At 45.4% G+C, this 26,915-nt stretch overlaps 1 protein-coding gene across 4 annotated transcripts in view; it reads left to right on the top strand.

Annotated features, from left to right (window-relative positions):
- LOC119197296 (intermembrane lipid transfer protein VPS13B-like) overlaps positions 1 to 26,915 on the top strand; it is a 265,877-nt gene that overhangs the window by 127,164 nt on the left and 111,798 nt on the right. For 2 of the 4 annotated variants that reach the window (XM_062565592.1, XM_062565593.1), the window contains exons 23-31: positions 6,565 to 6,799; positions 8,249 to 8,466; positions 11,892 to 12,095; positions 16,654 to 16,825; positions 18,443 to 18,557; positions 23,101 to 23,242; positions 24,015 to 24,266; positions 24,422 to 24,569; positions 25,178 to 25,289. In XM_062565592.1, the coding sequence (XP_062421576.1) occupies positions 6,565 to 6,799; positions 8,249 to 8,466; positions 11,892 to 12,095; positions 16,654 to 16,825; positions 18,443 to 18,557; positions 23,101 to 23,242; positions 24,015 to 24,266; positions 24,422 to 24,569; positions 25,178 to 25,289 (1,598 nt within the window). Of the gene's footprint in view, positions 1 to 6,564; positions 6,800 to 8,248; positions 8,467 to 11,891; positions 12,096 to 16,653; positions 16,826 to 18,442; positions 18,558 to 21,458; positions 21,737 to 21,778; positions 21,846 to 23,100; positions 23,243 to 24,014; positions 24,267 to 24,421; positions 24,570 to 25,177; positions 25,290 to 26,915 lie in introns of those variants that run through there. The other 2 variants (XM_037453487.2, XM_062565594.1) reach the window with 2 other exon arrangements.

Genomic DNA, 26,915 nt, shown 5'->3' with positions numbered 1-26,915 from the left:
TTTGCAGATTTCCACCTCGGCCAAGGAGACCTCCAGCGCTTGTCAGCTTCTGTAAGCAGTGTTAGAGCCGAGGAATGCAGGGCCACAGGCATGGCTGGCTGCCTGGCGGCCCCACCATGCCAGGCCACAAGCTTGTTGCTCGCGGTGGCGTGTGGGTGAGACCCTGCCTATCTGTTGTCAGGAGGCGTCACGCTTGGGTGCCTCTCTCATAGACACGAGGGAGGAGAGCTGCTTTTTTGAGGTCGCAGGAGAATAAGAAATTTTAAAAATCCTAATTTGTGTACATCTCGGCACCGCAATGCACATGTGCACCGTGTCATCTCCAGATACATGCATTAATCACATTCATCTACAGGGAGACAGTGTTTACAGCATGGAAATTGCTATCCAAAGAGCTTCTTGGATGCAGCTGAAATGCAGGAGGATCTGCTGGAGGTTAACAGTGAGTGGGTTATCCACTGGGGGACTGTCGGGGGGGGGGGGGTTGCTCTGTGGGCCTTCTGTCCATCTGACCGGCCACTTAGGAAACAGTGTCCCGTCTGGTGCAGGCACAGGAAGATTACACTTGGAGCGGTATCAGGTTTTTGAAAACAAAGGGATGTGTTTTCCGTTCGCCGCAGATCTCTCCACTGAGATTCTTTCCTGCTCGGGAGTTGCAAATATTTTCACCCGGGGGGGGGGGTGTTTCTAATTTCCTCTCCTCTATCTCTGGCCGATTTCCTGTGTGTGAAAAGAGCTCACAGCAAAGCGAACAAGGGGAAAAATGTGTCAGCACATACGTAGTGCAGCGAGCGAGCTGTGCGTGTTGTGAGGTCGCTCCGCGGAGAGGTGATCTCGGCCCACAGGGTCTGTGCTGGTTCTGAGGTCTGCTCAGAGCCGGCGCCTCTGCGTTCCTCCTCCCTGCGGTGATGGGAAAACAATGGGTCTTAACAGCAGATCTGACCACAGCACCACCGAACGTCAGACATGTCCCCCACTGCCTGGGTCCAAGATAGATGACTGTGACAGCGATCCAGTCCAATGCTCGCAGGACTATGTAGCAACACAGCTGTCCTGCTGAAAACATGTTTCAAGGAGGGCAGGCACCACCAATATGTCTTTGTCATATCATGCGGGACAAAAGTAGGCGCAGGTTTCTCTAGTTCACTGACTGAGGAGAGATTAGAGCAAAGAGATAACCCTCCACCAAGCATCAACACGTCTTCTTGATGGGTTTTTGGTTAGATGCCTGAAAAAATATGGTCTGCGGTTGTCACCACCAGTTAGTTTTATATGAATACATCACTAAATACCCCTCTTGAAAATGCTGTTGGGGTATACATTTGGGTATAAATGTCCAAATGATTTTTATTATTTTTTTATAGCCCCACGTTAGCTTTTTACTTCTGCTGATTGCATTGATACTTTTTTCCCAATATTTCCAAATCTAATGGAAAAATGGGCTTTTAGTTTAGGGAACATCATTCCTGCTGCCCTCTCCGGTTGCGTGTTATGACAACAATTCTTAATCTCTCTTTGAGGCAAAACCCGACTTACTACCTTTCACTTCAGAGTCACTCCACGTGTGAAACCTTTGGCTGTACTAGAAACAACAATCTGAGCATGATGCTCCTCAGTGTAGACGTGGGTTCCTCCGTCATTAACTGGCGGGGCCCGGCCGATCCTAAGAGCCTCCTGCGGTTATATAGGCCATCTCCACATGGCCCCAGCCTTTTAAAGTGTTTGGCCCTCGGCTTCCTCTCTATTAGAACCTGCTCCGCTGGAAGCAGATGAACGCAGATCGTACACTCCCAGCACTGCTCGGGAGGGGAGGAAGTGAGGGTACTTTTAGCGGGTTATTAAGACTGAAAGATTTGAAACAGGGTCCACACATGTGGCTGGATGGGGAACGCTATCTGATGGAGCGGGGAAGTGATCAAGAATAAAACTAAGCAGGACTTGCCACGAAGAATGAAACAATGCCATATTTAGAACTCTGTGATGTGACGCCAGGCGCAGATGAGAAGAAAGAAATTGACAAAAGAAGAAAAAGAATAAGAAGTCTTCGGGCGTCTTAAAGTTTAATCAAAGTACTCTCCAAATGGATATGTTTCAGCTTTTTTGTTTCTGGCTCTTTTCTTCATCTGTCTCTTTTCTAGTAGTATTTATTTACTCCTGACAGCACGGGCTGGCTCCCTGATCCAGAATCCAGATTGAATTAGAGCCTGTATGATTGTACATCAAAGTGTAAGACGATCCGTGTTCATTTAGAGGCCCGCGAGGAAAGGATCAAGGTCTAAATCTGAGGATAAGCAACGGTCACCTACTAAATAACCGCGCTGTCACTCAAAAAGCACGGGCCCGCTCGTTCCTTGTAACCCCGGGGGCTTGTTACTGTTCATGGGTTGTTCCCCAGTATGCGTGCCGAAGGCTGGAGGACTCTGTCCCCGCCGATGGCTCCCTCGCTCTCGTCTCTAAATGAGCACGGCAGACAACGCAGGCATTTTCTCTAAATACAAGGGATGTGCTAATGAAAGGCAGCGATGAGGAAAATGTAATCTCCAGAACTTCAAACGGCACACGTGATCTTTGTTCTGTCTCTGATTCGATGAGAAAGTATGCAGCAGCCAGCTTGTTGCTCCGAACGTAGTCTCCATGTCAGAAGTGGAAATAGTTTGGGTTTGTGGACAATGGTTTTGAAACTTGGGGTACGGCATCTAAGCAAGCAGTAAATGTTACAATTAACATGAAGTGAAAACTGAGTTCTAAGACCAAAACTATAACTGCTCGCCGACCTGTCAATCACATGTTGACCTGCAGACTCAGAGGTGCGTCAGTACTCGACCAGCAGTCCTTCAGAGGGATATGACCTTATGACTTGAGAGTGTTGTGGTGACTGCGTCTGCCTTCAGAGGAAGTGTTGAGCACAGCATCAAGTCTCTGCGAGGGTATTAAAACGAGTCCTTCGTTTGAAGGAGGAGAAGACTGGAGATGTTACTTCAGGTGTTTTGGCTTGGAGCCATTTTTTTAAAACTCTTCCTTTAAACGATGGATCGCTGCACTGGCAAGTGGTCGTGTTAAAGTTAACATGTGAAACACGCAAGCGCACACATGATCTGTGCTTGTGTGTGTGTGTGTGTGTGTGTGTGTGTGTGTGTGTGTGTGTGTGTGTGTGTCATTTGAGCATGTTTTCACAGTTAAAGCCTGGCACATGCAACCTCATAAGGAGTCGATTGGCTTCAATCTTTTTTTTTCTTCTTTTAACAGAGATTTCCTGAGCAAAATTGAAAAGTATTTTGGCTGTTTTTGAAGTATATTAATAGAGTGTGCTGTGAGTGATACGCTCTGGCGTCAGTGCGCACACACACACACAGTCACATTGTCCCTGGGTTTTTTCCTGGATTAATCCGTCAATGGTGGCAGTGGGTAACTGACACTTAACTCCTTTTGTTATGTTTAAAGATTTAGTTTCATTTTGACAGGACATGATGTCATTGGACAAAAGGAACTCTCGTTCCCCACTGAATCTTCTCAGTCATATAAACTGTATGAGCACACCTGCCATTCTCGATCTTCTGACAGTAGGATTCAATTTGAATCGAAATCCCTCCAATAATCCCAAATCCCCCCTAATGTGGACAAGCTCCAGATGCCCCCGTCATAATCCCAAATGAAAGTTAAACCCATGTGATTGTAAAATATGACTCTCGTACCCCGTGCTGCGTGTCATGTTGTTTGTACCTGAGTCATTTCCAGAGGCGCATCAAGCCAGTCCTATTCCACGTCAGCCTCAACCTATCGCAGGGGAAAGTTGTGTAAAAGACATTCCACACTGCAATTATGCCTCTGGCTTTCAGATATTATTTGTGTTTCTATTTCCACAGGTATAACAAACCTTCTCACACCTTAGTCTGGATGCTAATCGAATCTAGTCCTTGTAAATCCAGACCTGCGTGTGACTTAAAGAGGTTTTAGGACAACTTGGCGTACCTTTGCTTTCCTGTCCTGTCATTGAGGAGGATTAGCATGCTTTCTCTCAGGCACAAACACACACACACGGACCTGGCATGCCCGGCGGCTCGCAGTACGGGGACATTGTCCCACAGGCTAACTGCTTCCAGTGCTGTGTTTATTGGCCTGTTACAGAGCTGTTAAACACAATTGTGTGGAATACCAAACACGACCCTGCACAACCTCAACTCAACTTTTACCCCCGAAGTTGTGACATGAAACATACACTCCCACTTTGACCTGTTAGTACAGAGAACTTCTTTTTTGGGGGGCTGTTTATGCAGCCCTTCACAAACACTGGATTCCTCTGTCCCCCTATTGGGGTTCCCTTTCCTCTCCTGCGCCTGCACACGGTGAGGCACCTGGGCGCAGAGAGCCAAGGCCTCAGCAGCCATGGGATGTTCACAGGGCTGGAGGGAGAAGACCCCTCAGTGGTTTTGGCAGTGGTCGAAGTCCTAAGACATATTGGACATTCTGAGGCCACGCTGTTCCTTTCTTTTGGATCTGCCAGCACTCCCTGTCCTTGCCCTTTGTTTGGGTACCTTCTGTTAGAAACAGGGTTGTGAGGGTGGCACAACCACAGAACCAGGGATAGGGATTTACATTTCTTTGTTGTGAGAACGTTTGGTCATAGTTGCTTGGTGTAAAAATAGCTTCACGTGACCAGTGGTTTGCTGGTTCATGGCTTACCCTGTTCACTGTTATTCTTCCCTCCTCTGGTCCCTCAGCGAAGCAATGTTTCCCTATACTAATGGCCCTGGCCATCACTTGGACTCGTGCACCGATGCCGATCGGTGAATGTTTGATCTGTGGGGTTTTTGTGTGTTATTAGCTAACAGCAAAGGGGGGGGTGACTAAAGATCAGTTGTGTGGGACCCAGCTCAAGCCCTCTGGAGCATCTTCAGCCCTTTTTAGCGCTCCTCGATTGCGAAGCTTTTTTTGCTGTTGTCCATCTGTAAATTCTTATCTGATAATTGTTAGTATTTCACAGCGTGATGTGTGGCGTCTGTCCTACCACACGCTTGACATCATCTCTGGTTTCCATGGGAAGCAACAGCAAAGCATTCGAAAGTCAAAAGAAAACACCATGAAGGGGTATTCCATGTTCAAATTGTATTATACACAGTCAAGCTAGTGGTAGCTAGGCCCATTTTTATCTGAACAGTGCAAGGAGCATCCTCATCCTCTTGTGCCACAACCTACTCTTAATACCAAAAAACGTCCCATTCTCCTGTGCCGACCTTTCCTAGAAACTGAACTTCAGTATTAACTCACCCTTTCCGGATAGTTATTAACAATCTTTACTTCACATCCAATTTGGCCAAAATCAACCAACAATTGCTAATAAAAAAGTTTAATATAAAACAAAGTGCCTGGTGGAATAGAGAGCCCTACATCTGCGCCTTCTCAAACACAGTCCGACCCGTCTCTTTTACCGGGGTCAACTTTCATCTGGCAGCAGTTATGCTACAGTTTAATATTTCCCCATGATTATGTCTTAAGGTTTGATATGGTGACAGGTTTTGTCAACCATTCGTCACAGAAAAGCAACTAAAATAATGTGGGTCACTTTAGCAGCTAAGTTCAACTTAAATGTACACTTTGAAAAAGTAAATGTTGTGTAAGAGGTGTAAGAGGACTTTCTTTGTGTGATGGTTGAACTTTATCGGTTGCAGTAAAATGGTTCATCTTATTTAAATGAACCGAGATATACATTATTGTGCATATACTGAAACCTCTCTGCCTTCTGCTCAGGGTGGAAGCCTGACGCTTCCTTAACCCCACTGAGATGTGCAGCAGGGTCCATGGACTTTCTCCCTGCGTGCCGCCTCTTAAATACAAATCTAAAAAAGAATTACGTGTCAGTGTGCAGAAGGGTTCCGATTCAAAATCCCTCCTTTGAAGAGTAATCGGAACAGAAAGCAGCGGGATATGAACCAATTTCTTTTTAAACCCTATCGCAGTCTCCCATTCATTTATTTTGTTACTAAATCACGGCTGTTTTCCCCCCACCAGAACTGGCATCCCCATTCAAGCCTGTGCGAGGCGCTCCATTAGTCTGTGATAAGAGAACAAGGTTGCTATTTGTATTTGTAGATTTGAGTAGAGGAAGGATTTTTATTTGCGTGCTGATTGGACACAGACACACACACACACACACACGCTGCTACATACTCATGCACGTCCGCATGCTACTGGCTACTGACCTAGCGTCTTGTAAACTTCACTTTTTTATGTCTGGTGAACAGAGTTACAGATGACACTATGCAGCTGGAATGAGTCTCGAACCCAATAAATAATCCTTCAGATATGATTTCAGTTCAAGCTTTGACCGTAAAACGAAAATGCCGCTGAAGTTGTAAAGGAGTTCTTAATCCCAAATATTCACATTTGTTTTAAATATGTAGTCTTCTATTCAACTTTTATTAGTTTTTTAAAAACCAGTCCTACTGTCTTAGGTGGAATAGTAATTTAGTAATAGTTATGTTCCGTCTTTTCCACAAATACGAGTTCCTTGTGTTCTTCTCCATTGCAGTCCACCACTTCTTGTGTTCCTTTCGTTTCTCTCCCCAGTTTGAGCTGCAGTCGTGCTGCGTGTTCCTGCCCAAGGACAGCCTCCCCTCCCCGAGCACCATCATCTGCGGCGACATCCCCGGCACCGTCCGGAGCTGGTACCACAACAAGGCCTCCATGCCCGCAACCCTGGTGGTGTGCCTGCCGCAGATCAGCGTCCTCAGCGCGGGCCACAAGTACATGGAGCCGTTGCAGGAGCTCCCCTTTGTGGTGTCGAAGCCCGTCCTGGAGGAAGGTACTCTATCCGACCACATGGCGTCTTTTAATAAAAGACTTTGACGTGAACATTAAAGGAGAAAACAGAATGTGAACCTATGGAAACCAGTGACTGCGATAGCTTCATTAAACAAACCTATTCATCGTATAGGTTATAAGTCTTTAAATGGGTGGGAAAAATCTACTTAACTTTACTCGCTCTTTAATTAATAATGAAAACGAATGCTTTCACAATAGCAATACGCTCCATAATGTGAATTCATCATCATTATGGCCCTTTCAACACTGAGCCAACCTTTGACCCACCACTACTCATTTACCATGACAAAAGACAAACAAACTTAAGCACAGCGACTTTGAGAGATAGATCTTGCACATGTGGCATGCACACCTGGGTAGAGTTGACATAAGCAACACTCAGTGTTTTCTCTCACTGTTTTTTTTCTCTCAAACTCGTCAATGACATCAGCATTGGGCAAACAGATATTTCTTTTTGAAATGAGAGAGAAAAAAACAGTGACATCAGCAGCCTTGTCAATGTTGCCATAAAAAGTAACGACCCGTTTGCTTTTGGTAATTCATTCCTACCCTTTGAAAAGCTCTTCATCTCTGACTTTTCAAGCTTTCGGTGCATGGCCAATGTGCTGTTCACGCACACAAGCCCTCCACTCTATGTGAACAAGCTCACGCTCTGCCCGCCTCAGAGCCACAGGGCTAGAATAGACACTCGTCGGGATCGTCCTCCTGCCTGTTGGGTGTAGAGGGCTCCGTGCTCCTTAGTGAGTCCTAATGTTTTCCATGGAGCCCTCTCATCGTATGTGCAGTTATTGGCTTTGACTCCCAAGGTGAGTGAATGGAATTATGGAGATGCAATCATGTATCCTTTGGTATTCAATTGCACTTTTCCAAATCTAGTCTGCATTTTCTTCCGTCTCTGATTGGCCGTGGTTACACTCGTCTGTCGGTGCAACCTTTGGGCCACAGCGCTTTAAATGTCAAGTCTGCAATTTGGAACATTTCTGTTTCATATAAAAGCTTTTAAATAACAAAACAAAGAGGAACATTTATTGCTGAGAAGTAAAATGTGTTTATTAGTTAATTAAGTGAGCTAGTGGTTAACTAGTGGTTATTTTTCAGTTTAAAAGGTATTCTTATACAGCAGGGGAGGAAGGGGAAGCAGTAGCAATAAATGGGAGCTTTTATTGTGAATCATTTATTAGTTTATCCACTGCTTTACGGCTGTAAAGTGGCTCCCCTGACCTGGATCATTACCCGATTAGGACAGTGGCAAAGAACATCAAATGTGGGCATACATAGGCAGACACAATGAGTTCCGACCTTCCTCTCCGTACTACAATGAGTCAGCTTGCCCTCACGTGACCTCTCTGCTTCGTCCCCGCTCCTTGAAAATGTCCACCTTCTTCCTCCCACCTTTCACATTCACCCGTCCCTCTTTGTCTCCCGACAGGCGAAGCCTTCCCGTGGACAGTGAGCCTGGCTCAGTTCAGCGTCTACACGCTGCTGGGACAGCAGCGGAGCCTGAGCCTGCTGGAGCCCATGGGCTGCACCTCCACGCTGGCCGTCACGTCCCACAAGCTGCAGAGCTGCTCCGAGGGGGGGCACTCCTTCGTGGTCTGCCTCCACGTCGACCTGCAGCCCGTCCACGTCAAGTGCTCCAACCCTCAGGTGAGCGGGTGCTCATCAGACCTGCATAGTTACACCAATCATCTCTGTGTTGAACACTCGTGAAAAAAGGACGACGAAAAAATGCCTCCATGTCATGAAAATGGAGGCATAAACAAGAAGGTGTCGGCCTGTTTACTCCGGTCAAATATTTTGAGGTATGAGTGAAAGAGAGCGAGACTTCGTTGTCTTACAGTGAGAGGCTGATGGATATGTTCGGATTTGTCTGCCGGTTAGGTCTCCTTGTCGTTTCTCACCGCGACGTTAGCATGTGCCATTACACATGTTTGGTTTTCCCGCAATTGAATTAGCCGAATTGAATTAGGTTCCTCTATAAACACTTAATTGGGCCGACCTTTTGAGTGGTTGCACTGTTAAATGTCTCTGACCGCCGTGATGAGCCATGGTGATATTGGGGGGAATTGGTACCAGACAAACAAATGAAAGGCCCTAATCCGCTGGTGGTGAAAACGTTCCCAGGGATCTGGAGAGCTGGTCGGATTCTTTTCTTTTTCCCTCTGTTATCCCTTTTAAATGGAGTGCCCGTGTCTGGCAAAGCTGGCAGGGCTTATTGCTATTATAAGATGAGTCATTATTAGTTTCTGGGTCCAATGAAAACCTCCTTTTTTCTTCTCCCCTCTCTTTTCCCTCCGGACCCTCTGCTCTTATCAGACTTCACTTTTAATGCCTGAAGGGGTGTCCTAATGTCATGTTGTATCATTTGAAGTCATGCAGCAGCTCCTTCACAACTAATTCCAGAGGAGCCCCGGCGATTCAAGAAGAAAAGTGACCCCACACTTCTTACTCTTCTTTTAAATGAGTTTTTCCATTGCTGCACGATAAGTACCACCATGATGGTGAGATGAGAGCACTGTGATTGCTGTGTGGGTGGTAGAGACATGACTCAAACATGAATATTTTTAAAGTCAGCTAAAAAAAACAAAAAAAAGCTGGGCCTCTACACTTCCACAATATATTTCCCATAATATGTAGTAGATTCAATCACAAAACATATTTTTAGAAATAGGGGTAAAAATGTCAAGCCTTGGGCTTTTCTTTTTTTTTTAAAGTTGTCATAGTTTCAATGTTTACTGACTGTACGCATAGACACAATAGAAACGTTTCTGAATGGATTTCCCAAAAATTATATATGAGCAACAGCAGCAAAGATATTTTAGGAAGTTAGGTCTGTTTGAAGGGTTGAGGAAAGCATTCAGAGCATAACGGGATCAGCTTTATTAGAGCAGAGCAGCCACACACCTTCATAATGTGTGCATGAAGATGAAGCAGTAAACACAGGGTAATCAGCTCTTAACTGTTTCCACAACAACAAATATTGTTTTTCACGCACTACTTAATTTAATGTGTTTTGTTTCTGACTGTTGAAAGGAAACATCCAAAATATGCCTTTAGGGGGTTTATTCCCTTACATAGACTATGCATTTGCTCATTTAAAGATAACATTTCAGAAATGTTTCTTGTCAGCTAGATCCAGAAACCTCGTCTTCAGTAGCTCTTAATCAAACCACACATCCTCTCTATATAAGGTTTGTACTGAGGGTTTTGTTTCAATGACAGATTTCTACATTTCCTTCTAAAAAAATGTATGCAAATATGTACATGGTTAATAAGATAATACCTCATTTCTATATTTAAACATACAATTTCCCAAACTTTTAATGCAAAATACACATTGTTAGTAATGAACTGGAAAGGTTTCACCTGCAGTGCCTCCCATCCACATGATGGTGGGCTCGCAGCACTGGTCTGGCTGTGTATAGTGTCGGGGTGAATGATTCATGAGGCTGTCACGAGGATGAGGCTGGTAGCTGCACTTACACCCTATCAGGACCACCGTGAAACACACACACACACACACACACCACCAGCGTTTGCGTTGACCTTTGACACGTGACCCCACAGTATTTCAGCGAACACACACACACACATTACCTCCTTACCGCTCATGTACTCAACAGCGTTTCACTCACTGAGAAGTTTCTCTAGAAACGCTCACTGCTCAGATAAAGTCTTCCGTTGTGTGTTGTTTTTATGAATGACTGCTGAAGCCTCTGTTCAGCCTCCAGTTTTCACTACTGCATGAACAACAACTCACAGAGCATGGAGGTGTGTGTGTGTGTGTGTGTGTGTGTGTGTGAAAGCAGTGGCTGAGATTAACCCTCTGACCTGACTTTGCAGTAATCAGGGCACATATCATGAGCAAGCGGTAGGTGTAGGATGGAGCAGAAGGAAGATAAGATATGGTCGATGGAGTGTGCTAACTACAGACCAATTATGAGTGGAGGCTTGAAAGAAATGAGTTGACAGATGTGATGTACTAAAAGTCTCAAAGTGCCAACACTGGCAGAGATCACGTGAGCTCTTCCTCTTCCCTCAGGACGTCCGGCGTGAGCAGCTTCTCCAGGATGTGTTTGAAAATGGCCCAGCTGTAATGTATTGTGCTGCTTTTCATTTTGATTCATGCTTATTTATGGTGGGCCTCCCTGTAATGTGCGTGCCAACAGGCGTGCACGGGCAGAAATGTGTTTGGAGTAGAGAGAGAGCTATTGTGTGTGCGCGCGATCATTTGTCCGTGCACCTTTTTTACTTTTGAGGCCTTAGTTGGCCGCACAGGCGAAGCGTTCGAAATCCAGAAATTAGCTCACTGTGAAAGAGCGCGTCTTTTCTTCCCCCCTCTCTCTCCTTCTGGTCTCCTCCAAAGAACACGGAGTGAACGCGTGGATAACCGAAAGCATCACATTCCCCTGCCTTCCCCTCATGTTTTCCACTCTTGTTTTTGGCTTTGTTGTTTAAAGGCCAGGCCCTCTTTTCATGTGAACACATGATAAATAGCTGAAAACACTTGACGCCGAGCCTTTGCTTTTTCCTATCCGTGGTGAGTTTTTTTGACGGGGACGGGAGGAACTGATGACACAACTCAACTTTCCTCTGTGGGTGTTTCTTTGGTAGTTTTTGTTGTTATGGATAACAAATTTTAAATGTGAAGCACGTCCGTGAGCACGGTGTGGCTTTCAAGTGGTCACAGTGAAGTGAGGACGGAAACAGTGTGGATGGATGTGGTGGTGTGTATCTGGCTTATAGTGCCCCTTTTGCCCTCAGCTTGAACTAGGTCCAGTGTCCCAGGACTTCAAAGCTAAAGTAGTATGAGTCCATGAGAACGCATTCAAATATTAAGACTTGTTGTGGTGCGGTAGGTCTACCTTTTTAAGGCGCTCCGTTGGCCCAGCAGACTTCATGCATGTATCGTTTTTACAGCTGTATCTGTGTTTGTGTATGAATGGGTGGGGGGGTCAGGGGTCAGAGAGAAAGCGCTCAAAAGAAATGCATCAAGTGTTCTACTCTTTCGTGCCTCAGATCAACAGTGCTCCCGGCCTGTGTAAGAGATGCCATCTTCTGCCTCTATCCAGGTCCAGCTGCTTTATGAGCTCCTGCTCAGCTGGAGCTCCACGTGGGCTCGTCTCCAGAGACACGGCATCCTGCGTCAGACCCCCAGCATGCCAGAACCCCCCGTCGGTGCCGCCCTGTCGTCCCCGGTGCGCAGCAGTGCCGGCACCGCACTGCCGGACACCAGCACCTGCAGCCCGTCTGCAGACTTTGGCTCCCCCACCGAGGTTTGTTCACTTCCACCTGTGCACACATGGACAAGCCTCCTCTTTGTCTCGGAAAGAAAGCTGAGACTTTTACTTTTAACTTTTCATTTTGCATATATTTTTCCAGCATAATGCTGCACCCTCTACCATGTTTCACACTACGACTACTGAACTTCTTTTGTCATTTATTCTTTTGCCCCTTTGAATCAAGTTGCTTTGAGTTTTACACTAACCTTTTTTGTATACATACTTCTCCACCTCATTTTAATTGAAAATATTCAATTTTCACGTGGCCAGAGGTATAATGTTTGTGAGGACGGAGAGTTTTCTATCGGCATATCTCCCAAACACCGCAAGTGAATCCCACAAATTCTCCACTCCCAAATTGCAATGCAAGTGGTCTAAGATTGTCTAAGATTTTGTTGCACAAATGTCAAAGAGATCCATGACTACTGTGATTACTGTTTTTGCCTCATGAATGCTTTCTTTGAGGAGTTGATTTTGTGTCAGTTGTGTTTGTGGAGGATGTTCAACGCTGGACATCAGCGCCTTTGCTTGGTACATTGTTTTCTACACAGAAAACGTTGCGATACTTGAGGCTGGGAGCTCTGTTTGATTCAAGAAAGCTGGGGCTTAATGACTATAAACCCTGCCTCTTCATTTAGGGAAAACAACAGTGGCGGCTGGTGGTTTCAGTTAAGGTATGATTCAATGCAAAAAAGGGTATCAAACGCCCATTATTACTTTGCAGTTCAATATTTAACATGTATTCCAACAGTTTAACATAATAAGGACATCTTACTCAAACAATTCAGTATGTCAATGAATATATATATATATAAAAACATTATTCATACCATATTGTAACTTATAAATATCCAATATAAATATCATATAATATATTGAAAGATATATATATATATTACAATATATGTACATGTATATGTATATATTGAGATGCACCTAGTTTGTTGGGGAAAGACCAACTCAAAAACTACAAAACTTCACCCAATTATTTTGGATAAAGTGTGTCCTGTAGCAGGACCTTTTCTGCCGTCTCTTACAGAAGCAGCAGCGGTGACTAGCTGGGGGCCCGGGGCCTTGGTGGCCTCAGCCACAGGCGTTTGCGTAATACCAATGTGTTCATTCGCAGTAAAAATGACGGGATGGAGTGTTTGTGTAGTTAAGTACGTAGCCCGGGGAGTTAATGCAGTGCGACCACCAGGGGCCTCCCATTGCTGACAGGCCCCTGGTGGTCAAGGAGCCAGTAACGTGTGGGCGAGAGCACATGGGAGCAGGGGGAAAAGTCCTTCATATCTGTGTGTGCAATTCTTTCTGCTGGTGTTGTTGCGTCACAAGGGGCAGCAGTTCTGTTCGACGGGGTGGGGGGGGGTATAGCGCGTCTATAACAAGGCCACAAGGGCCCCCCGACAGCCCACTTGTCACTGTTTACCTAAGTACAAACACGGGTAGAAGTGTTTAGTCCTCTGGGAGGCTGGGTGATTGAGCAAGAATGTAGGAACTGTTTTGATAAGTCTCAGCAGTAGTGGCAGCAGCAACCCCCCCCCCCCCACCTGTATGTATATGATGCACCATATATAGTCCACTAGTTGCAGCTTTATCTGCCTCTCGTTCCATTTTCTCTTGCACTTTTCTCCATCCTGCCACCTGTCCCTAAACCATTCTTCCTGATCCCCCGAACCCCCCCACCCCCTCCCTCGGTCTTTCTCCCACACCTCCCAGCCTGCTGTTGTCTTCCAATGTTTGGGTCTGTCTGATGAGCAAAGACAAACTCTGCAACGAAAATAAACCGCGGGATCCTCGGCCCGTTTATGCCACAGGGGCCCAGGAATGAAAGTGTATACTTTACAGCTCGGCTTGAGGAGGTGTGGGAGAACAGAGAGAGAGGGAGGGAGGGAGAGAGGGGGAGGGAACGCACCCCCACCTCTACCAACTCAACCAATCCACTCATAACAACATACACTTTGGCTTCTGGGAAGTTAGTAGTGATGTTTTCCCTTCACGGTTGATTCCATTCTTTTTTTGTAACATTATTTCCTAAAACGAGTTGTAAATCCCAGGTATTCATTAAATTCTCTTTAAATTCTTACTTCTTCTACAGGCATATTTTAATAGTTTTTCCTCCTTACTTAAGCCATTCATAATTGACAGTTCACTTCCATATAATTAAAGCACAAACCGTTTTCCAAAATGAACATTCTACTCCGTAGAGGGTCAATCAGGGAGAACAACACATTAATGACTGTTATTGATGTGTTGTTCTCTCGGACCCGGCCAAGGAAAAGGGCTGCTGCGGGAGCGGCGGCAGCGGTTCTGGCTGGCGAGCAGCAGCCGGGGTTCGATGCTCCAGAGTAACCACGCTACACTACATAGTGGTCTGAGCTTCCCACAGCGCCAGCGGCTGGCTCCTGTTTCCACACATGACATTACAGAGTCTAATCCTACCGACCGGCCAGAACTGTAAACCAAACAATCCAAACCACACACACACACACACACACACAGGCCCATGTTTTGACTCCAACTCGACAATAATCTGTCCCCAAATGGCAGTCGACACAAGAATATCTCTCATTGAGACTGACTGAACGCCATTACTACTTAGCTCCTATTACTCCATGCCAGTCACTCGTTACACATACTCACACACACACACACTCTCTCTCACTCTCTTGCACACCTTGACTGTTTGGTTCCATGGAAACACATAATGACACTCCTTGACACTACTTGAGTAATAGCTAGTTCTTGGGGAATTATGTGATTAGGTTTTTTGTGGTAATATTTCCCATATGGACTGTATTTAATTTCATCATAAAGGTTTTTTTTTCTTTAAACTCACTTTTTATTTAGTTTTTAACATGCATTTTCAGACAGTTACTTTCTTTGTCCATTTGTTCCCAGTTGTATGTAGTCTTGGTACACCTGAGATTTAGGTACTATGTACAATGCACTCCTGAATGTAGTATTATAGGTGCCACATATGCTTTTCAAAGAGGGTAGTGTATGATGTATGCATAGAGAGAGTTAACAGGCCACAGTTCAGCAACATTTTATGTATAATTCATTTTATCAATAATGCTGTGACAGGGCCCCATCGTTTTGTAGAGCCATAATGAATATGTTATCCGTTCCATTTGATAGATGTCCCATACTTTTGGGATCCATATATATCGTATGTAAGGGGGATCCAGCTGTAACCACCTGAGAGTCATAGTCTTTAGTGCTGCTGTGAGCAGTATGTTTAGAAGGTATTTTTGGCTCTCCCATCCAGGCCAGGTATTGCTCCCAGTAGTGCTTTCTGGAGTTCCAAAGAATCTGGTAATTACTTTCCATTTAAATTCCCTCCAAGTGTTTGAGTTTGAAACTAAGTGTGCCTTTATGCACATTTCTTCCCAGGTATTCTGTGATATGATTCTGTTCATGTCCACCTCCCATCTCTGCTTTATTTGTAGGCTATTATGTTTATTCATAGTTAGAAAGACGTTTGTTTTTCTTATCATCATTGTATTGGCGTACAATTCACACAATTTCTCCACTCTTTGTGTATTTATCCTAAATGTTTTGAAGCTTAAAAATGTAATTATACTATTGAACTGTACCTCCCCAGCTGTCCCTGAGCCTCACCAAGTTCCTGTCGGCATCCCTGTTCATTTTTTTGCATCTGATCTGAAATCTTACATTCTAAAATAGAATGCTTCCCATGGACCATGTGCTCCTCATCTGTCTCCAGCAGCCCCCACACAGTTTCATTGAATCTCATTTTCATTCCATTTAATCCTTTATTTATTTATATCATTGCCATCTAGTTATTGAGCTCTGCTGTTAGCCACCACTCAACTGCACACTGAAATTAGATTTGCAATTCAGAATGGGGCCCAGCCCCCTCCCATGTGCTCAACAGGGACGTAGTCTCCTCATCTGGAGTCTTTAAGGCCCAGCTGCTGTGGTGTTTCTAATTGAGAGGGTTGATAATCTCCTCATTGACCACAGCCAGCCTCGACAACCATGGTACCATCTGTGATTAGCATGCCGCGATGGGGGGGCATGGAAAGCATGGAGATCAGCCATGCCAGAGCTGCAGCCTGACATATTGTTTGTTTGTAGCCTTTTCACTCTCCAAATGAGACGTGCATCGCACTAAAAAGAACTGCGCCCCCCCCTCCCCCCCCCCAGTAATGGCACGAGAGCTCATAGAAGGCCGCCCCCTCTCGCCGGCCTCAGGTGGTTTCAGGTTAGGGGTCATCACCAGTGACCGCTCCACACAATGTCCCTGTCAATAGCATATAGCATGTAGCATAGCATAGCATAGCATATAGCATGTCTTCTGGTATAACTCCTGTGTGAATCATACAATTATTGTATTAACAACTTTCTAGTTTGACCAACAGCGCATCTGATAACGCTGATAACTTTTGAGAAGTTTAGTCAGTAGATCTCTCTCAATATCTTCACAACACCATGGATAGATGATAATTCATTATATTAGGTCCAAGTTTGGACCATGTCTTGTCACCAGCCCTTAGATTTAATAGCAGATACTGTTTTGGCTCCGTAGGGCGACTCTGTGCCGGCTGTGGATGACGGCCCGTTTGATGACACGGTCACTCTGGAGCAGAAAACCAGCAGCATCGGAGGCTCCAGTGGGAAGGTCAGCCTTTGGATGCAGTGGATGTTACCCAAGGTCACAGTCAAACTGTTTGCTCTCGACCCGACTGTAAAGAAAACAGGTACAGTAGTGTACTTAATCTCAAAATGGTACTTTTTTTTCAAATGAAGCTCAGTAGTGTTGCGTGTTAATACACAGCTCTTCTAAATCAGGAGGCAACCTGTGGTTCTGAAAAGTAAAGCCAATGCTGATGTTCATTGAACATGCATTCTCTCTAATCAGGGGGCGACTCGGCTACTTTCAAAATGAAGTCTGATTGTATCTTCCACGCCACGGCATGAGGAGTTACTAATTGAATTAAAACTATAATTTTGTAATTATTTGTTATTAAATACAATTAGATATCTGATTAATCTGTTTAATAGGAAAAAATACGTTATTGCAAATGTTTCAGTGTGAACGAGTAGTTCTCACAGTCCTGCTCCCATCGACCCTGCCGCTTTTCTAGTTCACGTGTGCACTCGGAAGGGAAGGGGACCTGGGGGAGATAGAGGAATTGAAGGGGAAAAGACAAATAAATAAATGGATGATGAATCCCAAGCGAACCGCCGCTTGTCCCGTTTAGATTTACTGCGGTGATGAAAGGCTAGATTTACCTTTAATTGGTGGCTGTAATATTTAGCATCTGCCAAGCAGATCGGCCGGCTTAAGGTCTTTGCATGGTGGAAACGGAATGTTTCGGAGGACCTCACAGAGGTGGTTTGACTTAGAGACATCCTAAATAGGCATCGCTTTCAGATTTGCGCTTAATGTGCGCCATCTGAGCTGCCAGATGGACTTCCTGCTTGATCCTAAGCGCGCAACACATAGGTATGTTATTAAAAACAAGAGTTGTGTGCAGGCGATGCATTGGATGGCTAATATCATAAGGACATTCTCGAAGATAAGCAATCCTCAGATATGGCTGGAGACAATCGGCCATGATGTAATGTGTTTTTCAACTGCAAAGGGAAATAAGATTTTCGTTTCAACAGAGAAATGGAAAAAAACAGCCACTCCAAGACACATCGGTTCTGGGCTCTAATGTTATGCTGTTATGTGTTGAAAGATTAGAGGTAGAAATTCCAGCGTGATTCTCCAGAGATTACATTACATTCCATTACATGTCATTTAGCTGACGCTTTAATCCAAAGCGACTTACATTGCATTATAACCCATGCATTACATTTTGCCTGGGGAGCAATTAGGGGTTAGGTGTCTTGCTCAAGGACGCATGGGGCAGCCGAGATTCAAACCGCCAACCTTGCTGCTCCCAGCGCATCCCACTACTCCATGCGCCACCATCTCCAGAAATGCCACTAAAGGCACAAATCGGGTTTCTTCTTTTAAGAAGTGGCGCATGGAGTAGTGTAGCGCTTGTGGAAACAATAAGAGGGCCGCAGCAGTTGTGCTGGAGGGCTCAGCCCGTTACAAAGTAAACCAGTCGGCCTGTGAGCAGTGCTTGTGCCACGGGAAACGGGAGTATCTGTTTGAAAATAAGGTACTCTTGAGCGCACGCCGTGCATTGTCTTACAACACACACACACACACACAGTGAACAGCTGTATCAGGACCAACTGTTGTACAGGGTTGGATACAGTACAGCTTTTGGAGGGGAGCTGCAACCATACGGTAACATTGAAGGAATTTCTTTCCACTGTGATTCACTTCATGTTTTTTTCCTATGTGTTTCTGTCAGAGATATGTGTCATCGGCGAACTAGAAGACCTGAGTGCCTCAGTGGATGTCCAGGATGTTTATACAAAGATCAAATGTAAAGTGGGCAGCTTCAACATCGACCAGCACAGATACAGGTAGAGTACATCGCTTAAATGTGAACATCTAAAGGCATCAAGGCGGAAACCTCTGAAAAGTGAAGCCAATGCAGAGGCGTCTTAAATCTTGGGTTTGCATTAATGTCCACCGGGGGGACGACTCCTCTGGTTGTATAGTAAGTATACGTCTAAAAGACATTATAGACATTCATTTATGGTCTCAGTCTCCTGTTCCAAGGCTTCTTCCACACAGAATGATGTGTATTTAGAAAATGAGTCAATCTGACCATAAAGCAGGTTATGCTTTAGGGCGGGGCTACTGTTACATTACATCACATGTCATTCAGCTGATGCTTTTATCCAAAGCGACTTACAATAAGTAGAAGAACAAGAAATTAAATTGCAATGCAATTTTTGTCAAATAAGCTGTTTCACAACATGTATATAAGTGCCATTATAAGTACAATTTAAGTGCTAAGATTTGTTAGTGTTACAGTATGTTAGTGTTTTGTTCAAGGTATAGTCTAAAGAGGCGTGTCTTGAGAAGATGTAAAGGCTCTCTGCAGTCCTGATGTCATCAGAGAGCTCATTCCACCATCTGGGAGCCAGGACAGCAAAGAGTCGCGATCTCGCCGAGTGCATTTCTCTCAGTGAGGGAGGAACAAGCAGCTTGGCAGATGCAGAGCGGAGTGTGCGGGTTGGGATGTAGGGTTTCACCATGTCCTGGATGTAGACTGGACCCCATCCATTCACAGCATGGTATGGACTGGATGCAGGCAGCCACTGGTAACCAGTAAAGAGAACGGAGAAGGTTTGGGAGAATTTCGGTTGAAGACCAGTCGAGCTGCTGCATTCTGGATGAGCTGCAGTGGTCGAATGGCGGTAGCAGGGAGACAGGATCGTACTGTGGTTGACAGATCGGTACACAGTGTTCCAACATCACCTCACCAAATGCTAAATGTGCTCAATCCCATTGGCTGGTTCCAAAAAGCCAAGATGGCGACGGCCAATTTGCCAAACTGGCTGGATGGCTTCATGATGACTACGTCCACCCTGCTGCTCCCACCCACTTCTGCTCTCACGATCCCAGTGACACACAACCCACCACCAACACTTTACCTGTTCCCACTTCTTCAGGATTAACTTTTGCGTCATTGTTTTTTCGGGCAGTTGTTGCAAAGGGACCAACCGGCAGATAGAACCCAGTAGTCGAACGCTTTGAAAGGACTCATCCACTCTGAGCCCGGGGTGTCTCAAACATCAGCATGTTGTAGGGGAGGAAAACCAACAGACCACGTTCCACTGCATCTTCACGGTAATCTTTCCACAGGTCAAGTTCCAATGGGACAATACAACCTCTAGAATGATGAAAGAACTCTAAAGCTAGAGATTTAGAAACGTTGTTCCCACACCCTATGTACAGGTCATTCCAAAGGCCTTGTTCTGTTGGGACCGGATGACTTTAGCGCTATCTGAGGGGATAATGAATGTCTTTATCGGCCGTGTGTGTGCCTACGTGCTTGAGTAGACGCGTTTCCCTAAGTCCCGCCTTCTCTCGATCCAGCCAGGCTGCGAAGAGGAGCTGGGCCTTCAAGGGCCCGTACTAAGCTCCGTCATTAGCAAGCCATGCTCTCGTCGCTGAAACAGGTGCTGATTCTTACTGCCAGATTTAAAAATCAGCTCGTCTTGAACCTCTCTTCTTGTAGACCTCCCAGTGGCGTGAGCCAGGACACCGTCAGTGAGGAGACAGGTTTAGAGCACAGAGGTGTCGCGGGGTGTTGCATCACGCTGCTCTGTCCAAGTGCTTCTGAGACAGAGCCAAACCGTAATCTCTTTAGTGGACCTCTATGACTCCCTAAGTAGATAATGGGTCAATTGACTTATTTCTACGTTATTTCAGTTTAATGTGCTTTTAACAACGTGGTCTCAACACACTTTTTAAACCGAGCAAAGTTCTGGCAGGCAGAGGCACTCCATCATCCAAGCCAGGTTCTCGTTCTGGCTGTTTAGGGCTCCTGGCCCACTCTAATCTGTATCGTCCACATATACAAGAGAGCCCACTGGGGTCGGGTCCATATTAATCATTCTGAGCAGATAATTGTTAGGTATGTCATCACCCAGCCCAGGTTGTTTGTATGCACTGGGTCTGATTAAATTGGGCCTGACAGAGGAAAAACGTCTCATCTGGTCTGCCAGATGAGACGTCTTACTGCTGGAGGAGGAGTTGAATAATAGATAGGGCAGGCAAATATATATAATGTTATCCCTGATTGTATCAAAATAGGTGGTGGACCAAATAGATAAACAGGTGGGTGCTAAGGGAAATGGAAAAGGTGCATGAGGAAAAACAACTTCTTTTCCATGGGGAAGATTAGAAATTAGGAAGCTTCTTTTCCACCACGTTTGAGACAGGTCCATCTTAGCTTAACGGTGCTCCAACCCCCCCAGAAAGAGAGCAAGGATGGCCCATGACAGTTTATCCTTATCGGCTCCAAGAAGCAGCTCACACCAGTTGGGGCTGATGTCTTCCAGCTGCTCCCCAAATGGCTCCGAGCACAGGATGACTGGATTGGCACGGGAGAGGGTGTGGGGGGGGGGAACGAGAGGAAACGAATAGCTCTTGGGGGGTCCATGTGTATTGGCCCCTCTTACAGTTGAGAGGGCAATTACTAAATAGATATTCACACAGGCACACACAGAAAGTTGCCCTTTCTCTCAATGAGCTCTAATATGTTGGGGGGTGTTAAAGATATGATGCAGATGCCCTTGAACCTTTCCCGTTGTGTGAAACATTTTACCATACATGTGTTGCACATAATTTGGCATGCTCCAGTCATTTGTATACCTCTGATTGTGTTTTATAGTGCAGCCAAGTGTTTGTGACATGATCATTGTTGTGTTTGTCTTACTGTCAACTCCTTTTTGATGTACACTTCACAGGTGCTTTCAGCCTCTTGTGCAGGGGGCCGTGGGAGGAAAACAAAGAAATTGATTTTCACAACAATAATCAGCTATGTTCATACGAGTTTTCCTAGTTAAATGCATGTTTAGCATTTATATAATGCCTCAAAGCACGGACAAAACTGTAGTAGTGTCAGTCCTCCATACACAACTAACCTGCATTTAAGTTTCAACGTGTGTGTGATAAAAATGTTATTTCCAGCGTGTGGTTTGTAAATGTAATTTAGGCATTAGGGGAAGTCACAGCAGTACGAGTTCTCAGATGTCCAGGTTAAGCGTGGCCTTGTGTGTCTCTCCAGGCCAGGCCAGGGCTTACACTCTGACCACTATGAAGGCCTCATTCTGCAGTGCAAGGAGAGCGCCGTGGTGAGGCTCCTGCCTGTCTCAAACCAGGCATAGCAGCCGCCCTCGGGCCTGTGTACACTGTGCCTCTGCCATTCTGCTGCTCCTAATCATGACCATTCCTCTCTGCTCATGCTGGACCGACAGGACAGTAACGGAAAAGCATTGGTTTTGGCTATAAAACAATGTATTCACCTTAAAATGTCCAAGAAGACAAAATCAAATATTACATTATTTACAGCGCTATTCCCCTGTCTCTCCAGTGGCTCCAATTGGCTACATAATCAAACCAATCTGGTGACAACTGATCTTTTGTGTGTGTGTTTGGGATTCGACTAGGACGTGGGCCTCCACTCTCTTGCTGATGAACTTATTATGGTGATGGTCTTATACTGGTACCTAACGCATGCTAATGTGTTTAACACATTTTGACAAAAATGTGTCAAATAGCGGCGCTTGGTCAGTGCTCCTATGCTTTATACTGTGCAACGTTCTAATGAGTCAGAGACGCCACAAACGGCACAATGCGCTCGTTACATGCAGAGTCCTCTCACAGTTCCTCCATCACAGGAAGTCAGGTTTAAGTGACAAAAGCGCAGAGTCATGACACTAACAACTTACATGACTAAGAACAGTAACACTAACAGCTCTCAACACCATCGATCAACGCGATGAACAAGTGACAAACGGGTCAGGTAGACTGCTGCGAGTCACGTGACTAACGACTAACATGGCCCAATAGACCACCCATTCAATTGACCAACAACTAGATGAACAACTCGAGTAACGTCACTAGCACATCGCTTAACTAACGATAGCACATCGCTTGACTAATTATAGAACGTCTCTGTGTTGCCCGGGTAACAAGCAGCTGTGTCCTGTCCAGAAGTCAGTGTGTGTGTGTGAGGACCATCCATCAGCACTGGCTTGCTGAGTTTAACCATGGCGTGCGGTGCCTACAGAGGCGAAAGGGGGCATCCCAGAAGGAGCACTGGCCACACTGCCATATTTGGCACATTGTTTGAATACAGCAGGGTTGTTCAAGCAACTGAATGACGCTTTAGCTGTTCATGTTGTTATTATCACTGAGTCCTATAAGACCATTCCACAATACGTCAGCTGATTCAAGCTGGTGCAACTCCCTTTGGTTTTAATCAGTTCTGGATTTCATTTTTTCCAATTAATCTTGAGGTTTAATTCTTTCCTTTTTTTATTCTTCTCCATCTGTATTCATATGATCTTCCTTGCCTCCTCTCCCCTTTCTTCTCCTCACCTCCAGTCCGGAGGAGGGTGCGCAGGGCTCTGGCGGCTGTGGACGAGTGGTCCTCTCTTGCACTGACAAGCTGAACAGACGCACTGTGTTGGTTCGACCCGTCAGCAAGCAAGAATCTTTCAGCCACCTCTCTGGCTTTTTCCCTCCTGTAAGAATCCAGCTCTTCTCTTTTTAGCAGAGGCTGCTCAACCTCCAGTAACAATGGCTCAAAAAGTGTGCTCCTCCTTCCATTTGGTTTCAAACTGTTATCATAATGTTACTTTAAAATGATTAACTATGATCCTGGAGAGATTCACGATAAAATAGTGCTGGAAAGGAATATACCTCTATGGGTGCTCCACAGCACACTTTAACTGAGGCTGTTACTGGAGGTTCTTGTAGAATTTACATAGATGTCATAAGCAGATCTGCCTTTCTGATAATCACGCAGCAGTTGGAGATTATGTTTGATTTTTACCCTGCATTCGCTTTGCAAATAACCAGAAATAATTTGACCTCAAAGTCCAGCTGCAGGCTTGATTCGTCTCGTAAGGTTTGCAAATCCAATCCAAATGACTCTACAACGTTTGAATACATTTGTTCTCCAACCCTTTTTAGCTAGAAGCTTCAGCTTGGCTTGTGTTTGGGAACATGAGGTCTGTTTTTTTGGCTGAGGATAGCTCTTTTCCTTTGGATAAAGCATTGATGAAGGCATACATGATCTGGCCCAGTTTCTTGATGAAGACTTTAAATAAGTCATTTGATTGGATAATTTTGTTTTAAAAATTAAAAGTATTGATTTGGTAAAGCCAAGAGGTGTGTTATTTTTAGCCGGGCTTAACCGTCAGCCAGGAAATCCGACCTCAACGGCGCTTAGCAGTTCAAGTGTTGTGTGTGCTGTTGCTGTGTGTGATGATTTCTCCTGTCTGACCACGGGGCAGACTGCAGCCAAAGTCCTCGAGGGCTCCCACCAGCAGCATGGCTTCCTGTCCATCACGTACACCCAGGCCGTCACTAAAAACGTCCGTCACAAACTCACCACCCGGCCCGAGCGGGCGCCGCACGGCGCCGCTTCCACGGATCCGCTGGCCGACAGCTCGCCTCAGTACCTGAGGGAGATCCTGCTGACAGCACAGCCCTTTGACGTGGTGCTATCCTGCCCCTTGCTGGCTGCTATAGCCGGGGTGTTCCAGGTGGGGAAACAGCAGCTGTCAGTCAAGGCCTCTCAACCACAATGAATTAACTACATGTTTCATGCGTGGGAAATAATGTTGAAATATTGTTTCTGGAAAAAAAAACGGCCTGATTCAGTTTCTTATACCCGTTGTTTGACTTGATGTCCTTGCAGGCCACAGTACCACGGCGTTACAGGGAGTCATCGGGTCAGCCCATGAGAAGCCACACTCTGACCTCCCGCTGTTTGCCTCTCATGTACATCAACACCAGCGTGATCCGGGTCTTCTGCCCCCAGTCACGGGACACACACGCGGCGTCAGGTCAGAGAACAATCACTTGTTTCTTCCACATGGAACACAGATCACAAGCTGTTTTTCGATGTTTTTAATTGGCTTGATTCCTCTGGTTTGAAAGTCCCAGTCACGGCCGACCCGACATAGCAAAGCCACCACACAGACATTTGCTGAGAAATGGTTGAGGTTCTGAAGAGTCGACTTCAATACCCAATCCCTGTTCATCTATAGAAATGGCGAACAGCGGGAAGGCAGGGTTCTGTGTGTGTGTCTGTCTTCACGACCCACATTATTGAAGTATTTTTGTGTATCATGAGTGCCATGGCTGTGTTTAAGCATTTGTAAATTAGTACTTTATAGATTTATAGATACTTTTCTGCACTTTATCGAGAGGTGTTATCTAATATTCTGCTCGACACATAGAGAGGAGCAAATAACAAGACACCTCTCAATATAATATGGTTCCGTACAACAATACTGCAGCTCAATAATCAATAATGAAATGAAAGACTACGCTCAGCAAAACATGAACTTTCTTGAGGTAGAATTGATTGCAGAACTGTTGCTTTGAACAGCAATGGATTGTGCAGGTGTACATAATAACGTCCCCCCTTTATCTGATTGTGTCCCACTAGATCCCCAGGTGAAAAGAGAGGACACCCTGGTCCTAAAGCTGGGCTCCCTCAGCATGGCTCCTCAGGCTGATAACCCTCTGACGCGCACCGTGCTGAGAAAGGACATCTACCAGTAAGACAAACTCTCCTCACTACAAGCTCTGATCGGCAATGAATGGATGATCAATGTTACCAACATGAAATCAATAATAAAGTTAGCAATGCCTTTTGTTCAGGTGAATCACAGGAGATGTTGTCTTTTGTGAAGGTGAATTCTAACTAGTATAACAAAATGTTACCGTCAGTCACACATTATTTTATTTCTCTTCTGTTCGCACATCCTGTATGGACGTCTGCAGTTCAGCTGCTTGGAGACAATTGAACTCTGTTCATCCATTTTCTAGGACTAATCTGAAAAACTTTGCCCAGGATCATTTTAGTACATTCATTAATTTGTTTTCCCTCGAAGAAAAGGTGAAAAGAAAGTTTACCTCAAGATCTAAATAGGTACGAAAGCTTTCTTAACTTGGTACCACATTATATATGTACCATGTGGGTAGAAAGAATGAAGATGTAGGCCTGACATCCTCCCCAACAATAAACCCCAAAAGGTAAAAAATGATGATCTTTTCCTCACCTGTTCTTGTCATAAACACACTTAAAATATGGACTACCGGATGGCTTCTGTAGCTTCAAGCAAATGTGCAAGATATTTAAGACGCAGTCTACCTCACAGTCTCCCTCTCCCTCTTTTTCCCGTTGGAACTTTTGGGTTTCCGACACCTCTTCTGGTATTACATTAATATTACATCTCCTCGCGCTCACACAGCTTTCTGACATTGTTCCCTGAAAATAAAATATGAGGCCGGTTGAATTAGACCACCACAACACTCGCTATTTGACCACAGTCCATTGAAGGTGCCATTCAAATTTGTCTTGACCTCAACTCGCACTCCATAAAAGCTGTGAGGCAAGTGTGTTATGGTGTCAGGGGGGCAGTACTACGGCTGGTTTCGGGCCAAAGCGAGTGACAGCGCCACGTAGCGTTTAAGCTGCCGCAGCAGTGACAGGCAGCAGTGAGTGACACCTCAGGGGGCCTCCAGCCAGACTGTTGACACAAGCCCCCCGAACCCTCCTGCTCCACCACCATGCCATGTGGATCAAAGCAACTAGGCAGGGAAAATCTGGACTTCTGAGGGAAATAGCTGCACAAAACACATTTTCCTTCCTCTAGGCAGCTATAAGAATCTGGATTGTGTCATAGCTGACTCTAAAACCACAGCGTGTGTGTGTGTGTGTGTGTCAGACAGAGCGTGTGTGTGATCGGTCAGATACAGAGCTGGCAAACACATGTAATGGGGGAGATAAAAGTGGTGCCAAATGCTTTGTGCAGCTGCAAGTGAGATGTGAGCTGACATAAGACGTGAAGTGGAGGAAAAGAAAAATAATAGGTCAACAAAAGGAGGCCTTTTGGTCGGCGGAAGTGTCACTTGGAGGGAGATTACATGCAGGGAGGCATGCCTGACCATCTGTAAGCATCCATGGAGAGGACTACACACTTGTTATCCAAATGTCTTCCAGAGCAGCCAAACTATCTCCTTCCCAGTCTCTCATTTGCTGGTTTGATCTATGGGTGCAGATATTGTATTGATCAGTAACCATAGCTACTGTTTTTTTCTTCATCCCCTCCGGTTCCACACTGTGCTCAAATGTTTGCTCTTAGTTTTGTGGCATGTTAGCAGAGCTAATAGGTAGTGAC

Source organism: Pungitius pungitius, chromosome 11 (assembly GCF_949316345.1).
Source record: "Pungitius pungitius chromosome 11, fPunPun2.1, whole genome shotgun sequence".
In the NCBI taxonomy this organism is placed as follows: Eukaryota; Metazoa; Chordata; class Actinopteri; order Perciformes; family Gasterosteidae; genus Pungitius; species Pungitius pungitius.
The sequence above is the reverse complement of the archived record's forward strand: the minus strand, read 5'-3'. Positions and strand labels throughout refer to the sequence as shown.